Source organism: Stegostoma tigrinum, chromosome 25 (assembly GCF_030684315.1).
Source record: "Stegostoma tigrinum isolate sSteTig4 chromosome 25, sSteTig4.hap1, whole genome shotgun sequence".
NCBI classification, from domain to species: Eukaryota; Metazoa; Chordata; class Chondrichthyes; order Orectolobiformes; family Stegostomatidae; genus Stegostoma; species Stegostoma tigrinum.
Window position 1 is genome coordinate 5,507,080 of NC_081378.1, and position 21,054 is coordinate 5,528,133.

A 21,054-nucleotide genomic window follows, 5' to 3' on the forward strand; every position below is an offset into this window, starting at 1 on the left:
ACTGGTCTGGCCCACACGTGACTGCAGACCCTCGCGTTGGGGATGGGTGTAAACTGTCTTTTGAAATGATCTATCAACCCATCTGGTTGTGTTCAAGAAAATAGCTCATTACCCTCATTATCTCTCAAATGTAATTAGAGATGGACAGCAACGGTCAGTGACACTCACATTCCATGAATGTATAAAAACAAAAGATTCAGTATTTCTTAATGATTGATATCAAGATAAAATCTGCCTTGCTTTTTGACTTCTGCTGAGTTAACAGTTCAGCCAGTCAACACAAGTGAGTGATGAATCAGGCTTTGTTGTGATGCTTCTGCATCTGAGTTACCAATATAACATAGTTCAAGCTCAAATATAAAACAGCGTGGTTCAGGCAAGCTATCAGAATGCAAAAAGTAATGCTTTTAGGAGAGGAGACAAGGGGAAATAAAACAAAAAAAGTCAGAAAAGTAAGTGCAATATATGACTGGTATAATCAAACTTAAAGAAAGTCATCCAACGGTATTAACAACTCAAGTACATACGGCTGAGTTAAATCGTGAGTGACAAAGTCGGAACTTTTCAAAAGCAGGAAGATGTCACTAAGATTATTGCACTTGAGTGAGCTGTTCATTGCAATCCACTGAGCATCCTAGGGTAGGGAAAAAAGACAATAGAAAAACATAGAAGAGTCATTGAGGATGAACCATAGCATTATTCTGAAGATGACTGTATTTTCTTTAAGCAAACACACATTTCAAACAAACATGAGAATTATTTTGACAACTGTTTATTACCTACTGTAAAATATTCAGACTTACACAAATAGGAGTACACAAACTAAGCTCTTAGTCACCCTGGATACATGGTACCTGTCTGTAGAAGCTATGAGTCACAATCACGCATTGGACAGAATACGTTAAAAATCTAATAATAATCTTGAGGAAATATAACAAAGAACTTTAAAATCATAAGACAGAGCAGAAATTAGGCCATTCAGCCCATCAGGTCTGCTCTGCTATTCAATATGGCTGCTAAGTTTCTCACCCTAATCTCCCGCTTTCTCCTTATAACCCTTGACAATCAAGAACCTATCTATCTCCATTTTAAATAGACTCAATGATTCTCCACTCTCTGGCTGAAGAAGTTTTGCCTTAAATCTGTTCTAAAAGGGCCTCCCTTTATTCAAAGGCTGTCCCCTCAGGTCCTCTTCTACCAATGGAAACACCTTCCCAACCTCCACTCTATCCAGGCCTTTCAGTATTTTGTAAGTTTCAATTAGATCCCCCCTCATCCCTTCTAAACTCCACTCAGTATAGACCCAGAGACCTCAAACACTGTTCATATGTAAAGCTTTTCATTCCTGGGATCATTCTCATGAATCTCCTCTGAACCCGCTCCATGGCCAGAACATCTTTCTTGAGATATGGGGCCCAAAACTGCGCACAACACTCCAAATATGGCCTCACAAGAGCCTTATAAAACCTCAGAAGTGCATCCCTGCTTTTATATTCAAGTCCTCTCAAAATAGATGCCAAAGTTGCATTTTCCTTCCTAACTATTGACTCAACCTGCAAGTTTAACTTGACAGAATCCTGGACTAGAACTCCCAAGTCTCTTTGCACTTCAGATTTCTGAATTTCTTCCCCATTTAGAAAACAGTCCATGCTTTTATTCCTCTTACCAGACTGCATGACCTCACACATGCCCACGTTGTACTCCATCTGCCACTTCTTTGCCCACTCTCCGAACCTGTCCAAATCCTTCGGCAGCCCTCCTGCATCCTCAATGCTACCTGTCCCTCCACCCATCTTTGTATCATCTACAAACTTAGCCAGAATGCCCTCAGTTCATTATAAAGTGAAAAGTTGTGGTGCCAACACTGACCCTTGTAGAACTCCACTTGTCACTGGTCATCATCATGAGAAAGACCCATTTATCACCATGTTTTTTGCCAGATATCCAATCTTCTATCCATGCTAGCATCTTGCTTCTAACGCCATGGACCCTTATCTTACTCAGCAGCCTCCTGTGCAGCACTTTGTCAAAGGCTTTCTTAAAGTCCAGGTAGATAGCAACTATTGGCGCTCCTTGGTCTAACCAGCTCATTATTTCCTCAAAGAATTCTAACAGATTTGTCAGGCATGACGTTGCCTTGATGAAGCCATACTGACTTTGCCCTATTTTACCATGCATTTCCAAGTATTCAGAAATCTCATCCTTCAAAATTGACTCCAAAATCTTAACGGCGGCCGAGGTGGGCCTGTAATTTTCGGTCTTTTGCTTTACTTTCTTTTTAAACAGCGGTGTCATGTTAGCGATTTTCCAGTCCTCTGGGACCATTCCTGACACTAGTGATTCAGCATCAACAACCCATTATGCAAACATCTAGCCACGTACGTTTCATGTAAGATTAAAAAGATTGCCCATTTAAATTCTCCAGCTGGACAAACCTTCTCTAACATTTTACTCTAATATTAAAAATAAATCAAATTATTATGCTCAAAGCAGTAGAAGCAGAGAGTATCTGAGAACATATAGACTAGTAAAGGCCAAGATTTGATTCTTGGTCTGTGCTGAGTTTTGCTATGATGGCACAACACAGGCATGGATTCAGCCCTTTGAGCTGGTTCTGCTACTTAGTGAGATCACAGCTGATCTGTACTTCAGCTCCATCTTCTTGCCTTAGTTCCATACCTTTGTACATGCAAAATCTATTGATTTCAGATTTAAAATTTTTAATTGACTGGTATCTACTGCTTTTGATATATTATAATTCAGATTGGTACCCCTAATCATTGTTTATACTGATTGCTAACTCGTGTGTTGGGATATGAGTGAAGATAACATCAGGATCAGCTCAAATTTTGATCTTTCTTGTGTCCATCGACTTGTCAATATGACTCCTGAAACAACAACTTAACAAAGCACAGGGGAAGGCTAGTGACACAAATACTGTAGAATCACACGCAAACGAATCTTCATAGTGTGCGGAGGAGAAAATAAAGTGACCAGCTGCTGATTTAGTTTGAGAAAAACTCTCAACTATGTTCATGCAAGATGATTTCAAGTTTTGCTGAACTTGCATGCCATCTACTGAAAGGAATTCAAGTAGTACACCATAGGTGATTTAATGAATCAAACCACCAGGCCTCTGAATCATTAGACTGGATGCATTGTATGGCATCTCACTCTTTAATGATGATGTATTTTACATCATATCTAGATGCAACATCAAGCTGAACATTTAAATTTTTATCTTGGATCCAATTTCATTTCTTTGGGCACCAACCATGCGTACATTCTGACTTCCCATGTATATTCATCAAGTGATGCTACATCCCATTGAAGTTTTTTTTTAAAAAAAAACTCTCCTCTACACCTATCTTTATTTTTCTACTTACGCCGTTCCCATCTCCTTAGCTTCTTTACAGATCATAGAGCCACAGAACAGGTACAGGACAAAAAGAGGTCATTCAGCCCATTGTAGAATTATAGAATCCCTACATAGCAGATAGAAGCTGTTTGGCCTATCACATATGCACTGACTCTCTGAAGAGCATCCCAATCACCTATTCCCATAACCCTGCATTTACAATGGCTAATTCTTACATTGCTCAACATTTTTTAAAAGTTCTGATGAAAGCTAAAATGTTAACTCCTTCCCCCACCACAGATGCTGCCTGACCAGCTGAGACTTAAGCATTTTTTAACATTACGTGACAAACTGACACACATTGTATCGCCCATCACCAACTACTCTCAATGCTGATCCGATTCACACAACAAAGCCGTTACAAAGCAAAAATGCTAACAAAGTGACGGCTCTGATCACAAATCCTTGGGACAGCTTTATTTTTTCAAATTCCATGTTTCTGCTGGTTGCCGAATTTTCAAATTAGATCTCAACCAACTTATACCTATATGACCTACCATTAATATTTTGATAAAAATTGGTGAAGCCAGTCAAGGCTTAAATGGTTGCTCCTCTAGCACTGACCAACTTGGTCAGACTAGGGTAACAGAATTATAAGAAATACAATTATTCTGCCTCTGTAAGAAACATGAATGGTTTGTCAGGAAACCTGCAGATCAATACAGAGAGATAATGGGAACTGCAGATGCTGCAGAATCCGAGATAACAAAGCGTAGAGCTGGATGAACACATCAGGCCGAGCAGCATCTTAGGGATTTGCTTTATTACTTAAATAAGCCATTTATCAACACAGTTTTTACAACAGAGTAACACTGTCTGGTACAATCCTATCACACTTGAACAATAAGCAGACATTCAAGCCCAATTTAAATTTGCTTTTCATTTCTCAAAGTTTTCCTAGAGTCGAACCAGTGAGGCTGACTTTTTTTTTAAAATGCTGGCGACAAACATTTTCAACCAAGCACAAGTTCTTCCTCAAGTTCCTTACCCTTGGAGAGCTCCAGTTAAGCTTTGGAAAAACACTGCCTCCAAGAGAATTTATTGCCTCCTGTACTTTTGCTGCAAAATCTGGGAATTCTGGAGCCTGTATTTTAAAGACAAATACTCAAAAGGTTAAATTCAAGTGTCAACAAACAAAAGTATTCTTAATTTAGAACCAATGAATTGCTCTAATTTTAAAATTGTTCAAAGTATAGTCTGTTGGGTGATTGCAAGCTAGATTTGTACACTATTCTTACATTTAGATTTAAGTACATCGGAAATAGAGCAGGTGTGGGCCTTCACACCTGTCCAGTCATGTAATATTTTGAGGTAGAATGCCGGCTTTCCTGTCTTATCACTATATTCTATGATTCTGTTAAGAAATAAAATCAGTCTGTCTCGAATCTACTCTACGACACAGTATCCACAGCTCACTGCAATAGAGAATTGTCAAGATCCTCAAATCTTCGATTGAAGAAATTTCTCTTTATCAATCTTGTTATAAGTATAATCAAGGTTGTGAAGAACAAGATTTTAATCTATAAGAGAATCTGGGGTTATGGGGAAAAGATAGGAAAGTGGAGTTGACAATTATCAGATCAACCATGGTCTCACTGAGTGGCAGAGCAGACTCAATAGGCTGAAGGGCCTACTTCTGCTGCTATGGTTTGTTGTCTTCTATCATTGTCTTTATTTTAAGAGCACACAGTATGGCTATATTCAGTAATGCAAACTTGTCAAACTAAAGAAACGAAAATTGTAACTGAAAATTATACAATGCTGTCTTCCGTTTAGGAGAAGGTGATTACTAAAATTCAGTATTATAGATAAAGCTATAATCCCAGAAATTTCTGATAAATTACAAATGATATTCAGCTAATGAAATAGTTATATTCAACACAAAATTCCACAGCTACAGACATGAAAATATATCCCTTACCGTAAGAGTTGTCACATTCTCATCATCTGACCACTACATGAAAAGAACACAAAAGGTTACTTCACAAACATTCTCATGTCAGAAACTGCTGTAACAGATCATTAATGTATATTTATGTTTACTACGGAAACAAATACATATGTTTCATTAATACAATAAATTATAGACAATACTGACCTGTACATCCTGTTCGTCATCACTGCCATCATCTACGTGAGAACAACTTGGAGCTTCATTTCTGAAACAATTGGAAACGAATGCTTATAAGTCAAAAATCAGGAATGTGGCCTCAAGGAGCATTGGGAATTGGTGAAATGAAGGAATACTTAACTTTTAAGGATGACACTAAATCGTTAAAACATAACAATAGCACTGCTGGTACAACTGTGATTTTTATTTCACTAGTGACACATTGTAAACTGCAGTAACTATTATTAGTGAATTACCGCATCATCAGCATCAGAATGATGACAACACACCAGAAAGATTTGTGTTTCATCTAAACATTTCACAAAACAAGAAATTAATCACAGGCTGAAACTTTCAAGTAAGACCTAGCCAACTAAAGTGCAACTAATTTAAAACAAAATCTTGGCTCAAAAGTAGTTTCTAAACCAAAACCTTTAAACTTGAGAGTTGCAGTTCAAGGCTTCCCTTACCTGTTCTTCCTCTCACCCATCCCTTCCTCCCACCTCAAGCCACACCTCCATTTCCTACCTACCACCTCATCCCGCCTCCTTGACCAATCCCCTCCCTATCTCCTCACCTATACTCTCCTCTCCACCTATCTTCTTTTGTCTCCATCTTCGGTCCACCTCCCCCTCTCTCCCTATTTATTCCAGTTCCCTCTCCCCATCCCCCTCTCCAAAGACGGGTCTAGGCCCGAAACGTCAGCTTTTGTGCTCCTGAGATGCTGCTTGGCCTGCTGTGTTCATCCAGCTTCACACTTAGTTATCTTTTAAACTTAAGACACTGTTGTGCTCCTTGCTGCCCACAAGTGGTCAGCAGCATGTAGCTGTATCTCTTTATTATGTCTGACTCATATGGTCTGGGCTAGAGTAATGAAGTCATTACTTAAACTGTGCATATCATACTTCTCATTGGGAATTGTATTTCGAAAATGAAATGTCCTGCTAAAAAAGTTTCAGTAGAAAACTGGCTAGAATTTCTTAATTGCACTCACATTAACTTCATGATTTTAAACTGATGAACATTATTCTTTCATTAAGTTGAAAAATAAGTTGTGCATACATTGGCACGATTACATTTTGAATGACTGAACTTTATTCATGTTTTCCATGGTATGAAGCCAATTAATCATACTAATTAACAAGTTAGTTCAGCTTCGTCAGAAAAATATAATCTAGCCCTTGCATTTAAATGGTTTTAGTAACAACCATTTAAACAAGACTATGATAAATGCCACATATTGGCATGTCTTTTTTTTTTAAAATTGTACTGCAGCATCCACCACACAACAAAAAAAAAATTTGACCAAACACACACAAATTAATTAGTACCTTCCAGAAATCACCAGTGTCCCATCATCCAGTAAATAATCGATTACATTCTGCGGCAATGGAAGAATAACACTGTAAAATGAGAAATGTATGTGAACAACTCAAATGTAACATGTCTATCCAGACCATCCAATTAAGGGAAACTGCAGCTTCAGATTCTAAACAAAAACAGAAACTGCTGGAAAAGCTCAGCAGGTCTGAACATCTGTGAACAGAAATCACCGTTAACATTTCAAGTCCATTGACCCTTCCTCAGAATACTAACTGATTTTTCTCCACAGATGCTGCCAGACCTGTTGAACTTTTCTAGCAATCTGTTTTTGTTTCTGATTTACAGCCTCCACAGTACTTTTGGTTTTTATTTTGCTTCAGTTTCTTACCCTTCTTATATTCTCCAAAGATGATTTAGTTTAACTTTTAAGGAAACTCTTTTTGGAAAATAACAGGACCAAATTAGTTTTCTTCTATTGTTTTAGCCTGTTTGTTACAATACCGACATTGTTGGAACATTGGCTTACAGTCTACTTCTGCCCCAATGGAGTGTTTAAACCATAATCACTAAGGGCATATACCAGTCTAATTGAATACTAATTGCTGCTCATTTATTTATGATCACTTTAAAACCAAAAGGTCAACCTAACCTGGAAATAATCTGTTGTAACCCTCATAATGTCATCTCAGTCATCCAGTCACAATGCAAGCCGTTAATTAGCAAGAAAATTCTGTTGTCCATAAGAGGGAAATAAATGGTTTAGCAATCTGAATCAATATAAAATATTGGACCTAGATGAAGCAGAAAATAATGTCTGCCTGAAATTTATTTTTCTTGGAATGCTTGCCTTTTGGTCCTTTAAGGCAGCAGTGAGTACTTCTCGGTTAAGTGCAACACAAATCAGATGACAATACGACTAAACTGTCCCAACATGTTCAATTTTAACATTTTGTTTCAATTTTAAAAGTCCCACTGGGCCCATGACATGTGTTCTAACATGCCTCAACAGGTTGATTAAAATATCTTGCCTGATTGCTCTGATTCACATATTTCCCAAACAGTAGGAGCAGTTTACATGGATAGAAAATGATCACCAATGCCTTCGGCAAACTAGTTAACGATTTTCAATAACTATGAAAATAAGGAAACATCCGAAATTGCTTCGCTGAAGGACAGCCAGATAAAAACTTTTAGCAAAAGGAGAGAAAGGAGGGGAATGACTCAAGGCCTGGTCAGGCAAGGTCTTGAAAGGAGCAGAGGTGAGGACTGGGTGGCATGGCTTTAAAAATATAGAATGCTGACAAGACAGAAATTGTCCATTGAGCTCGTCAACCCATGCTGACCCACTGCAATAACAATTAGACTAGCCTCACAATCCAAACCTTTCCCCATTAGAGATGATGGGAACTACAGATGCTGGAGAATCCGAGATAACAAAGTGTGGAGCTGGATGAACACAGCAGGGCAAGCAGCATCTCAGGAGCACAAAAGCTGACGTTTCGGGCCTACACCTTTCATCAGAAAAGGGGGATGGGGAGAGGATTCTGAAATAAATAGGGAGAGAGGGGGAGGCGGATTGAAGTTGGATAGAGGAGAAGATAGGTGGAGAGGAGACAGACAAATTAAAGGGACGGAGATGGAGCCTGTAGGGGTGAGGGTAGGTGGGGAGGTAGGGAAGGGATAGGTCAGTCCGGGAAGGGCGGATAGGTTTGGTGGGGAGGTAGGGAGAGGATAGGTCAGTCCGGTGAGGACGGACAGGTCAAGGGGGAGGGATGAGGTTAGTAGGTAGGAAATGGAGCTGCGGCTTGAGGTGGGTGGAGGATATGGGGAGAGGAAGAACAGGTTAGGGAGGCGGGGACAAGCTGGGCTGGTTTTGGGATGCAGTGGGGGAAGGGGAGATGACCAAGCGGAGGCTTGGGGACTGCTTTGCAGAACACCTACGCTCAGTTTGCAACAAACAACTGCACCTCCCAGTCGCGAACCATTTCAACTCCCACTCCCATTCCTTAGACGACATGTCCATCCTGGGCCTCCTGCAGTGCAATAATGATGCCACCCAAAGGTTGCAGGAATAGCAACTCATATTCCGCTTGGGAACCCTGCGGCCCAATGGTATCAATGTGGATTTCACAAGCTTCAAAACCTCCCTTCCCCCTACCGCATCCCAAAAACCAGCCCAGCTTGTCCCCGCCTCCCTAAACTGTTCTTCCTCTCACCTATCCCCTCCTCCCACCTCAAGCAGCACCTCCATTTCCTACTGGCCCCCTTAACCTGTCCGTCCTCCCCGGACTGACCTGTCTCCTCCCCACCTACATTCACTTTCACTGGCTCCATCCCCGCCCCTTAACTTGTCTGTCTCCTCTCCACCTATCTTCTCCTCTATCCATCTTCGATCCGCCTACCCCTCTCTCACTATTTATTTCAGAACCCCCTTCCCCGCCCCCTTTTCTGATGAAGGGTCTAGGCCCGAAACGTCAGCTTTTGTGCTCCTAAGATGCTGCTTGGCCTGCTGTGTACATCTAGTTTCACACTTTGTTCTGTCTTTCCCCATTAGCTTCCCTTTGGATGCTTATCCAACTTCCTTTGACAGTCACAACTGAATCTGCCTCCAATACAATCTGAGGGAAAATATTCCAGAGACACTCATTGCCATGTGTCGGTCTTCAGCCCTTTGCCAAATCACTGTTCCGTGGTTCTTAAACCTTCTACCAATGGGAACTGTTTCTTTCCATCTACTTTGTCTAGATCCTACGTGATTTTGCACACGTCCTCCAAAAATCCTTTGACCATTCTCTAAGTAATAAACATGTTAAGCAAAAAGTGTTGGCCTTGCCGTTAACATTTTAGAAATATTTGGAAAGAGAAGTGATTTCGTTTTTGGAAAGGCATTACAGTGTCCCTGTCAACATGTATATAATAAGCAAAAACCGTTAAATGCTGAAAGATAAGGGTGCAGTAAGAGCAAAAAATCTCATCTCCAAAACATTGTTCAACTCCACCCCTACCTCAGCTTATCTCCTGTTGAAACCCTCATTCCTCATTATTAACTCTAAATCGACTATTTCAGGTTGCCCAGCCAGCCACCTACCCTCTACAGACCTCCAGCTCATCCAAAACACCGCTATCCACATGCTAACTCATATCAGATCTTTTCATATTTTCACCCCTGTGCTCACTGATCAACATTGGCTCCCACTTATGAAATGCCTTGATTTTAAAATTGCTCTCATTATTTTCAATTCCGTCCATAGCCTAACCAGTCCTCACATGTGGAATCTGCTCCAAATCTCTGAGATACCTGCATTTCTCTAATTCTGATGTCTTGTTAATCCTCAGTTTTAATCACTTTGCTATTGGTAGCTAATTTAAAAATAAAGAAAAATACTTTCATTTGTAGAGTGCTTTTTGCAATTGCTGGATATTTCAGACCACTTCCAAGCTAACTAAATATTTCTTTATCTGTAGCAATTGCTGTAATGCGGGAAACACATCAGCCAATTCGCCAATGGTAAGATCTTGGAAGCAATGAGTAGATAATCTGTTCTTTTCTGACACTGACAGGATATCTTTCTTAAGCTATTTTGAAGTCACAGCTGTGGGACTCCATCTCCTGAGGCGGCACACAGTGCCTGAGTCTAATGTGTCAGCTGAAAGATGATTCTTCTTAAAACTTGGTATTCTCTCAGTACTGCAGGGTGTATACCCTTCAAAACTTGTGTACAAGTTCCAATCTCCAGCTTTGGAGCTCCCTCCCTAAACTTTTCCATTTTGCAGCCAGACACAGAAGCAGATTTAGACTACTCAGCCCATTGAGTCTGTTCTGCCATTCAGTAACACCATGGCTGATCTGGTAATACTCAGATCCACTTTTTCCCCCCACAACCGTGGATTTCCCTTACTACTTAAAAATCTGTTGATCTCAGCCTTGAATATATTTTTAAGAACATAAGAGGGCTGACAATGGGAGGAAAGAATTCCACGGATTCACGACACAGAAGAAATTCCTCTTCATCTGCATCAGGAATGTGGGAATAGTCTAGTTTGAGATTACGTTCTGCACGGACTGCTCAACCAGTCCACCTCCACTGACCCTTATTCACCTAGCTGAGCTCGACCCCACCCTTAACAACTTCTCCTTCAATTCCTCCCACTTCCTATAGACAAAGGGGGTGACCACAGGTACCCACAAGGGCCCAAGCTATGCCTGCCTCTTTGTAGGATACATGGAGCAGTCCCTCTTCTGCAGCTACAATGGCCCCATCCCCCACCTCTTCCTTCATTAAATCAACGACTGTATCAGCATTGCCTCGTGCTCCCACAAGGAGCTCGAACAGTTCACCCACTTCACTAACACCTTCCACCCCAAGCTTAAGTGCAGCTGGATCATCTCTGCTACCTCTTTCTCCATCTCCAGCAACGACCTAGAAATCGATATCTATTTCAAGCCCACTGATTGTCACCCACCTTCCCGCAAGAATGCCATCCCCTGTTCCCAATTCCTTCATCTGTGCAGCATCTGCTCCTGAGATGAGGCATTCCACTCCTGGACATCCCCGAAGTCCTCATTTTTCAAGGTCTGCAACTTCCGCACCTCAGTGGTCGAAAACACCCTCAACCGCATCTCTCGCGTTTCCCACAACCCAATCCTCACACATCCTCCCCGCAATAACAAAGCAGAATCCCCCTCGTTCTCACGTACCACCCCACCAACGTCCAAATTCAACACATCATCTTCCGCCACCTGCAATCGGACTCCACTACCAAGGACATTTTTCCCTCCCCACCCTTATCTGTCTTCTGGCAGAACCGCGCTCTCTGTGACTCCCTTGTCTACTCCACACTCCCCACTAGCCCTGGCACTTTTTCCTGTAACCACAGGAAGAGCTACACCTGCCCCTACACCTTTCCCACTACCTCCATACCAGGCCCCAAAAAACCTTACACATTAAACAGATGTTCACCTGCACATCTGTAATGTGGTACATTGTGTCCGCTGTTCCCATTGTGGCCTCCTCTACAGTGGGGAAACCAAGTGGAGGCTTGAAGACCGCTTTGTGCAACACCTATGCTTGGTTCACAACAAATGGCTGCACCTCCCAGTCACGAACCTCTTCAACTCCCCCTCCCAATCCTTGGACAACATGTCCATCCTGACCCTCTTCCAGTGCCACAACGATGCCATCCGAAGGTTGCAGGAACAGCATGTCATACTCCTCTTGGGAACACTGCAGCTCATTGGTATCAATGTGGACTTCACTAGCTTCAAAATCTCTCCTCCAAAGACTTCATCTCAAAACGAGTCCAGCGCATCCCGACCTCCTTGACCTGTCTGTCTTTTCTACCACCTATCTGCTCCTCTCACCTCAACCCCCACCTCCTACCTACCAGCCTCATCCCTACCTCCTTGACCGTCCATCTTCCCTTGACTGACTGACCCCCATCCTAACTCCCCGCCTACAGAGATAGTAGGAACTGCAGATGCTGGAGAATCTGAGATAACACGGTGTAGAGCTGGATGAACACAGCAGGCCAAGCAGCATCAGAGGGGCAGGAAAAATGACATTTCAGGGTCCAGGCCCAAAACGTCAGGCTTCCTGCTCCTCTGGTGCTGCTTGGCCTGCTGTGTTCATCCAGCAGTTATGTCATGGTTAGACTGAAGTGTCTGTCTCCGTGTTGTATGACTATCGCTGCTTCACACGGGAGGCCCCTCACTGAGATGATGCCCTCTGGTCCTAGATTATCCCACAAAGGGCCTTTGCTCAGCTACTCTGTCACGCCCTCCGAGTGTCCTATACATTTCAGTCGAGTCTCCTGTCATTCGTCTTTATTCCGGCAAGTTCAGGCCTAATCTGCTCAATTTCTCCTCAGAAGACAGTCTCCCCCCACCCACCCCATACCTGGGGCGAACCTACTGAACCTTCTCCGCGCTGGTAGACCTGCCCCCTTCTGCGTCCACCGCCGGCTGTGGGGAAGGGCGCTACACCAACGCAGCCGACGGCGGTCACGCGAAACGAGCAACACCCACCTCCTGATGGTGAGCCTCTTGAAGAGCGGGTACCAGGCCGAGAGCTGACACCTCAGCACCTGCTCCTTCTTCATCACTCCTGGCAACAACAGCTACGCTTCCGCTGTAGCTGTGCACCGCCCAAACCCTTCCGCCCCAGCCCGGCCGGAAGTCGGGTGTTGGCTGCAGTTGGGGCGGGATGCTGCGTCACAGAAAAAAAAAGCGCTCGGGCCGCTCACGGGGTGAAGCTGGAGCAAGGTTCCGGGGTTCGTTGCTGGTCGTCAGTTCCGAAACTTCTTTCTGAATCAATCTTCACGGCATCTTCCCATTTACTGGTAAAGTAGCAGGTTTATATCTATCTTGCAAACAGTCTGGATAGTCTGGGGAAGCTTCTTATTTCTTTGGTGCTTGGTTATCAGTGAAAGAAGAAACGCCAGTGTCAGCAATTGCAGGCTCTGCCTGTGTGGAATGTTAAGTTGTAAATGGGTAAAACGTTATTCCTTGAATGTCCAAAGGTTATAGTTACCCCTTTTCTTGTAACATTGAAGGGTATTCCCTGTTTTACAAGTTCCTTCAGATTTAGTTTGATTTGACAGAAGTTTTGAAGGAGATTTGATCATTCAGATAAGCCATTGGTCATTTTGCTCTGTCACTGCAAATGCGAGATTTAAATAGTACCTTGAGTTAATTCACGTACTCGCACACCTTCTCTATGAATTATCCGAACAGAAATCAAAGGGAATGGAGTGTAAAAATAGAGAAGTTCTTCTAAAACTATTGAAGGTGTTAGTCAGACTAGAGTGGAAATTGTGTGAACAGTTTTGAGCACCTTATCTAAGGAAAGATATACTGGAATTGGAGACATTGCTGAGAAAGTTCATTAGATTGATACTCGGTACAGAGGAGCTGTCGTATGAGATTGGATCTGTACTTATTGGAATTTAGAAGAATGAGAAGAAACTTTATTGAAACATATGAGATTCTTAATGCTTCAAAGGGTAGTTGCTGAGAGATTGTTTCCCCCTTGTTGGGAGAGTATAGGGCCAGAGGGCACAATCTCAATAAGGAGTCGCACATTTGAAACAGAATGAAGAATTTCTTCCCTCAGAAAGTAATGAATTAATGAAATTATTTACCACAGTGGGTGTTGAGGTTGGATCATTTTAATATATTCAATGCTGAGATAGACAGATTTTCAATCAGCACAGGTATGGACTCTTGTGGGGGAAAAGACAAGGAAATGGAATTGAGGATTATCAAATCAGCCGTGATCTCATTGAATGGTGGAGCAGACTCGATTGGTTGAATGATCTACTTCAGCTCCTCTACCTGATGGTCTTAAGGAAGAGGAAAAACTGTGTACAGTTAGTTTTCAGAGCAGCTTTATGTTCTCAACTTCTGTCTTTTCAGTTATGTTCAATTGTTTTTAAGCTTCATTCTGCTAATGTCTGTCTTTTATTCATAATTCTGTATAATATTATTTTCCTGTACAAATAATTAATTCATCTATTTTGTTTTTTGGGACATAATTGGTCAAGGGAACTCTGTTTGCCAGGAATGTGGGAGAATGTACCCAAGGAACTTGGGCCAGAGCTGGTCAAATTGTGGGTTCGGACCCAAAATTGGAGCACAAACTGAAATCTTCACGTCTCGAGCTCTGAGACATCTGTGTTGAGATAGTGCTCTTATAGAGCTTTAACTCTATACCTCTGCTGTAACCAGTCCCCAGCTCTGTCAGCACCCCTGAGGGGTTATGCAAATTGTTAAGACTCAATATGTATTACAGTTGGAAATGTTTTTGGGAAGGATAGGCAGAGAGGACATTGGTTGCTGTCTCAGTGAAACAGTGGCACATTGACGGTACAAATTTGCACCAGCCCCATTTCTGAACTCAGCCTTCAGCGTAGGGTCCAATTCCTACAATCTTAACGAGAATTTGGATTGCTGTCAACAGATAAATTGATAGTCACTTCATTACAACTGCAACAACAACTTTGTTTACATGTTGAATCTAATCAGATGTTCCAAAGTATTTCACAGGGTGGTGTGGGTGCATTTAAAAATGAAATATGACACCAAGATACATAGATATTGAAGCAGGTGACCAAAAGCTTGTTTGAAGCAATATGTTTTGAAGAGAAAAGAAAGATAGAGGGGTTTGGGACGGGAATTCCAGAGTTTTGTGTCAAGGAAACTGAAGGCATGGCTGCCAGTGACGGGGCAATTAAACTGGGGATGATAAGGAGGCCAGATTTCGACGAGTGCAAATGTCTTGAAGGATTGTGGTCTGGAGGAGATCAGAAATAGACAGGGAAAAAGCTATAAAGGGATTCGAACACAAGGTGAGAATCTTGAAACCAACATGTTACTTGACAGGGAACCAATGTTGATTAGGGAGGTTGGAAAACGGGATCACCCCATCCCAGGCCCCAAGATGACTTTCCATATCGAGCAGATGTTCACCTGCACATCTGCCAATGTGGTATCCACATTGTACAAACTGTACCCACTGTACCCGTTGTGGCTTTCTCTACATTGGGAAACCAAGCGGAGGCTTCAGGACTGCTTTGAAGAACACCTCTGCTTGGTTCGCAACAAACAACTGCACCTCCCAGTCGCGAACCATTTTAACTCCCCCCTCCCATTCCTTAGACGACATGTCCATCATGGGCCTCCTGCAGTGCCATAATGATGCCACCCAAAGGTTGCAGGAACAGCAAATCATATTCCGCTTGGGAACCCTGCGGCCCAATGGTATCAATGTGGACTTCACAAGCTTCAAAATCTCCCCTTCCCCCACTACCTCCCAAAACCAGCCCAGCTCGTCCCCTGCCTCCACTGCATCCCAAAACCAGCTTAGCTCGTCCCCGCCTCCCTAACCTGCTCTTACTCTCTCCTATCCCCTCCTCCGACCTCAAGCCGCACCTCCATTTCCCACCTACTAATCTCATCCCGCCTCCTTGACGTGTCCGTCCTCTCTGGTCTGACCTATCCCCTCCCTACCTCCCCACCTACACTCTCCTCTCCACCTATCTTCTCCTCTATCCATCTTCGGTCCGCCTCCCCCTCTCTCCCTATTTATTTCAGAATCCTCTCCGCATCCCCCTCTCTGATGAAGGGTCTAGGCCCGAAACGTCTGCTGGCCTGCTGTGTTCATCCAGCCCCATACTTTGTTATCTTGGATTCGCCAGCACCTGCAGTTCCCATTATCTCTGATCACTGTGAGGTTTGCCTTCTCTGATTCTCTGCTTGCTGAAATTGGTCTTTCTTCCCCAATCTTCCACGCATTATAACTCAAACTGAACAGCACAATTCATCTCCTCATCCACAAAAGTCATACTGCTGTTAGACATTGGCTCATATTGTCCAAATACGTTTAAGCTCAAATGATGACTCATTCAGGTTTGCATGCACCTTTTCCTTTTGGACTCCCATTGCATGATCACAAGCCATTCCTTCAGCTATGATACTCATGCCGTCTTCTAATTTAACATCACCTCCTCTCTGCCCCATCGTACACCTCCCTCCATGTATGGCCATCAAAAGCCTTATCAAAACTTTTCTTTATTCTTCTGCTAACGCACATTTTCCCTTTTACTCCTGCTCAGTAATTTTCCTCCTCAGTGAGAGTGTTCCCTGTGAGTGCTACAGAATCGCAATGTGTTTTCAGAGTATGCAAAATCCTCCTAACTAACATCTGGGGACTCGTACCAAAACTGGGAGAGCTCTCTCTCAGGCTGTTCAAGCAACAGTATGTCTGTATAGACATACTTACAGAATCAAACCTTACAGACAATGTCCCAAATGCCACCATTCCCATCCCTGATATGTCCTATCCATCCATGTGATATCAAGAAACAGTTGGAGGCACTGGATACAGCAAAGGTATGGGTCCTGACAACATTCTGGCAATAGTACGGAAGGCTTGTGCTCCAGAACTTGCCATTCCCCGAGCTAAGCTGTTCCAGTACAGTTACAACATTGGCATCTATGTAACAATGTGGTAAATTGTCTAGGTATGTCCTGTACACAAAAATCTAACCTGGCCAATTACTGCCCTGTCAGTATACCCTCAGTCACCAGTAAAGCGACGAAAGGTGTCATCAATAGAGCTATTAAACAGCACCTGCTCAGCAATAACCTGCTCAGTGATGCCCAGTTTGGGTTCTGTCAGAGCCACTCAGCTCCTGACCTTATTACAGACTTGGTTCAAACAGGGACAAAAGAGCTGAATTTCAGAGGTGAGGTGAGAGTGACAGCCCTTGATATCAAGCCTGCATTTTACCAGGTGTGGCATCAAGGAGCCGTAGCAAAACTGGAAACAGTGGGTGTCAGCGGAAAGCTGTCTGCTGGTTGGAGTAAATACCTCGCACATAGGAAGATGGTTGTGGTTGGTGGTCAGTCATCTCAGCTCCAGGACATCTCTGCAGGAGTTCCTCAGGGTAGTGTCCTAGGCCCAACCATCTTCAGCTGCTTCATCAATGACCTTCCTTCCATTGTGGGGTCAGAAGTGGAGAAAAATTTAAAATCCCAATTTCATCTACTACGCTAATCTTTACACCTCACTTATTGTTGAGAAATATGGGTCTAATATGTGAATCATATTTTAATGATAAATAATATTTTGTCATTTTGTTGCAAGCACGCCTAACTATAACAATTATTATTTAAGTTTACTTGAAGTTTTCTGCAGTACCTTGGATGAATCTGTCTGTTTTGTTTTGGGGTGACATGATTTGTCAGTTGACAACATGCTTTTCAGTTATTTTTGGAGCAAGTTTAGGGTTTTTTACATCTCCAGTCTATCCCATGTGAGTAATATATCTGCATTGATTTATGCTGATGCCTTTAATTAGCCTGCACTTAGACCTGCGTTCTGAGCTGCAGAAGGCTTAGAAGCAATAGTGGTACTGAGAGATATTATTCTTTTATTTTCAGTGACCATTGTGAGTTATTTTATGCTGGTGATGTTTTAGCAAACATTGAGCTTAAACCAGTCTTCCTTCAGTTTGCTTTGCAGATTTGGAAACTTTGGGAAAAGTGCAGAGTGACCGGGGCCAGAATCCATAAAAAGAGCGTTGTTATTCCTGAGTCCAAAGGTCCATTTTGGTTTGCTTGCATTGTACAGAGTAAAGTTAACTATCAACTTCAGGAACCATCAGCAAACATGGAAGCAAGTTATACAGCTAACCAATCAATCATCAAAGAAGAGGTAATATGTTCAAATTGCTCTGTACACTTGATCTCATACTTGCTGGTTGACTGCAAAACCATCACAGTCTGCAAATTTAATTTCAGCTAGTGTTCATGGTCATGCATTTCCAAATTGAATACTTTATTTTTCCTTTCACCTCTCCCAATAAACCCCCACCAGCCCTAATCCCAAACTACTTAATTGAGTGACATTGAGACCAATTACTGCTGTCCTGCTGCAGTGCAGTATAAAACCAACTATCCCCTTGGATCAGGGATCAGCCTGGTAATTTCCTAACCTGTTCAGGTTTGACAAAGTCAGTAAGCCTGAGTTCATTCTGCTCTGTTGAACATGCTATTAATTCATTTCTAGGTACTGGCAAAAGGCAAATGGGCTCAACTTTTGCAGACAACCTACATAGATCCTACTGGCAAAACCAGGTATGGTGGGGGTAGAATATCCCATATTTTTGAGCTGTTCTGCCATAACTTGATAAAGTATTACTCTTCCTACAAATCTGGGCTTTCAGGGTTTGAAATCATCTTGACTGAGATGGAAATGTAGCTAGATTGCGTAGTTGATACACTTGTTGGAATCTCTTATGAGCTGTCTGCTTGTTAACACTTATGGGCAGGAGCCCTAAACTCCTACTTCCACATTACTTACCTGCTGCCATGAGAAATCTGGAAGATCAATGTGTGTGACTAACCGTATTTGCTGGGGCTGAAACTATTTATAATCTGTTAATGATATGTATGAAGGGATATAGTGTATTGTGGCCATGTTTGCTGAGGATACAAGGATGGGTAGGAAAGCTAGTAGTGAGGAGGATACAAGGAAATTATAATAGGTAGGTTAAGCAAGTGTACAGAACGTTGACAGATGGAGCATAATGCGGGGAAAAAGGTGAAGTCATCCACTCTGCCAGGAAGAATAGAAAAGGCAATATTGTTGAAGCGGAGGGAGAGTGCAGAACACTGCAGTACTGATGGATCTGTTTATCCTTGTCTGCTGATTGTACAACAAGTAATTAGGAAGGCAAATGGAATGTTGACCTTTTATTGCAAAAGGAATTGGAGTATAAAAGTTTTGTTACAGAGCATTGGTGAGACCATACCTGGAGTACAGTGTATACTTTGACTTCCTTCCTTGATGTGCAGACATATGTGTATTGGAAGTAGTTCAGAGAAGGCTCACTAGGCTGGTATCTGAATTGCCTTCTGAGGAGCTCGTGAGCCTGTACTCATTGGAGTCTGGAAGAATGAGAACTGATCTTAATGATATTTATTAAGATTCTCAGTGTACTTCACGTGGTGAATGTTGGGGGCGCTCTCTGTTTTAAAACAGAGATGTGGATTTTCTTCTTGCAAACGGTCATTGGTGTTTGGAATTCTTTTCCAGAGAGGTCATTAAATGCACATCTATGGCTGAGTTCAGCAGAGTTTTGATTGACAAGGAAGTTGGGGTTTGAGGGCCAGGCAGGCAAGAGTTGAGAGTAGAAGGGCTGAATACCTACGCTTGCTTTTGCACATGAATATAATTCTTAGAAGGAATCTTGAATGTTTCATTTTAATTCTGATCTGTCGCTTATTCCAGTGCTATAGCCAACAACTCACTTTTCCTCTGTTGCTGGTGTTGGACGTCTCTCTTTGTCCTATCTTTGATGACTATGCCTTCAGCCACCTAACCACTTGCTCTAGACCTCCCTCAATAAATTCATCTGTCTCTTCCTTGCTGTTTGGTTCAAAGGCATTCTTAAAGCCAACTCTGACCAAACTCGGGTTGTCTCTCCTGATACTCGGTTTAGCATTCTATAATTGCCTGGTTACATATCGATGAAGCTCATCGAGACATTTTTATAAATTAAAAACAATAAGATAACAGCATGAATCTTTAAAAAAGTGTTTTATTTGCATTATTTTTGTTCAAATAGGGTTTGGGAAACAGTGAAACGAACAACCAGAAAGCCAAGCTGTAAATCTGATGGTGAGTGAGAAATTAAACTTCTTCTCAGTACTTTATTGCCCAAATCTGCTTCCTGCTCTGTAGCTGCACTCACTGTGAGAGCAGTAATTGGTCTTGGATAGAAGCGCAGTGCACAGGAATCAGTTTAACTTGAATATTTGCAGATGCAGAAACCTTAAGTGAAGTGTGAATCACTGTCTCATTCGCTTTGAGACAGTATTACATTGCAATCTTACACCAGATTGCAGTTGCATTTGCTCTGTAACATTACGGAGTTACCAATGTCACCAATGCCAGGGTGACCAATTGGTGCTCTCTGCACGTGTGCAGATGGTATAATAACATCTCACTGCTGTGACAGAACCTTCAAGCTATCCCCCTGGCTGCTGCGTCCCCCTGCCCCCTTTCACCTAGTGGTGGCATTCACAATAAATACAGCCAAGAAATAACAATTAGAACTCTATTGTCTGTAAAGCTACATGTGGAAAAAAGTATTGCATCAAACATTTCCACAGGAAACTTGATACAATGGCCCTGTAATGCACACTCTGCGATGTTGGACTCTGTTATATATTGATGTCCAGTCAGTAAACAGCTAATAACTAATTAGCTAGAAATCTGTTGCGTGTAAGGTAAGAATGCCATTGAAACCACGTCCACAGCAGCAATAGAGTGTGAAACAACACCTACCTAGGCATTTTTCTACCAAGCAACATGGCAAGTTGGATTTAACATTCTCATCTTTCCAAGCCTAAAGTGTGATCATTTCAAACATCTGGGAAACAAGAGGACTCATAATAGACCTTGAATCACCCTTTCAAAGTTTCAATTCTGATGCCTGACTGTTTGCAGTTTTACCACATCACCCAGATAGCTAACGCGATAATCGAATCTAAATTGGTCACCTGAAATCATCTCATCTCAATAAGAATCCTTTTTTTTTGACCACGTGGAGAATTTCTGGATTAGCCTTGCCCTTTTGGGTTGAAAGAGCATTATGTGGAAATGCAGTTGGAACAAAAAAGTTAATATTAAAGCAA

General features: G+C 42.3%; 2 protein-coding genes across 4 annotated transcripts in view; one reads left to right on the forward strand and one right to left on the reverse strand.

The window, feature by feature from the left end:
* The window catches only part of cdc123 (cell division cycle 123 homolog (S. cerevisiae)), a 28,982-nt gene extending 15,966 nt beyond the window's left edge, over positions 1 to 13,016 (reverse strand). The window contains exons 1-6 of one of the 3 annotated variants that reach the window (XM_048554039.2): positions 12,877 to 13,016; positions 6,860 to 6,931; positions 5,517 to 5,577; positions 5,340 to 5,372; positions 4,407 to 4,502; positions 528 to 634 (exon numbers count right to left, since the gene is read on the reverse strand). In XM_048554039.2, coding sequence (XP_048409996.1) covers positions 528 to 634; positions 4,407 to 4,502; positions 5,340 to 5,372; positions 5,517 to 5,577; positions 6,860 to 6,931; positions 12,877 to 12,950 — 443 coding nt within the window. In that variant the 5' untranslated portion in view covers positions 12,951 to 13,016. The remainder of the gene's footprint in view (positions 1 to 527; positions 635 to 4,406; positions 4,503 to 5,339; positions 5,373 to 5,516; positions 5,578 to 6,859; positions 6,932 to 12,876) is intronic. The other 2 variants (XM_048554037.1, XM_059654831.1) reach the window with 2 other exon arrangements.
* nudt5 (nudix (nucleoside diphosphate linked moiety X)-type motif 5) overlaps positions 12,892 to 21,054 on the forward strand; it is a 29,477-nt gene continuing 21,314 nt past the window's right edge. The window contains exons 1-4 of the mRNA XM_048554040.2: positions 12,892 to 13,190; positions 17,864 to 18,067; positions 18,422 to 18,489; positions 19,983 to 20,035. Of these exons, the coding sequence (XP_048409997.1) occupies positions 18,023 to 18,067; positions 18,422 to 18,489; positions 19,983 to 20,035 (166 nt within the window). The 5' untranslated portion in view covers positions 12,892 to 13,190; positions 17,864 to 18,022. The remainder of the gene's footprint in view (positions 13,191 to 17,863; positions 18,068 to 18,421; positions 18,490 to 19,982; positions 20,036 to 21,054) is intronic.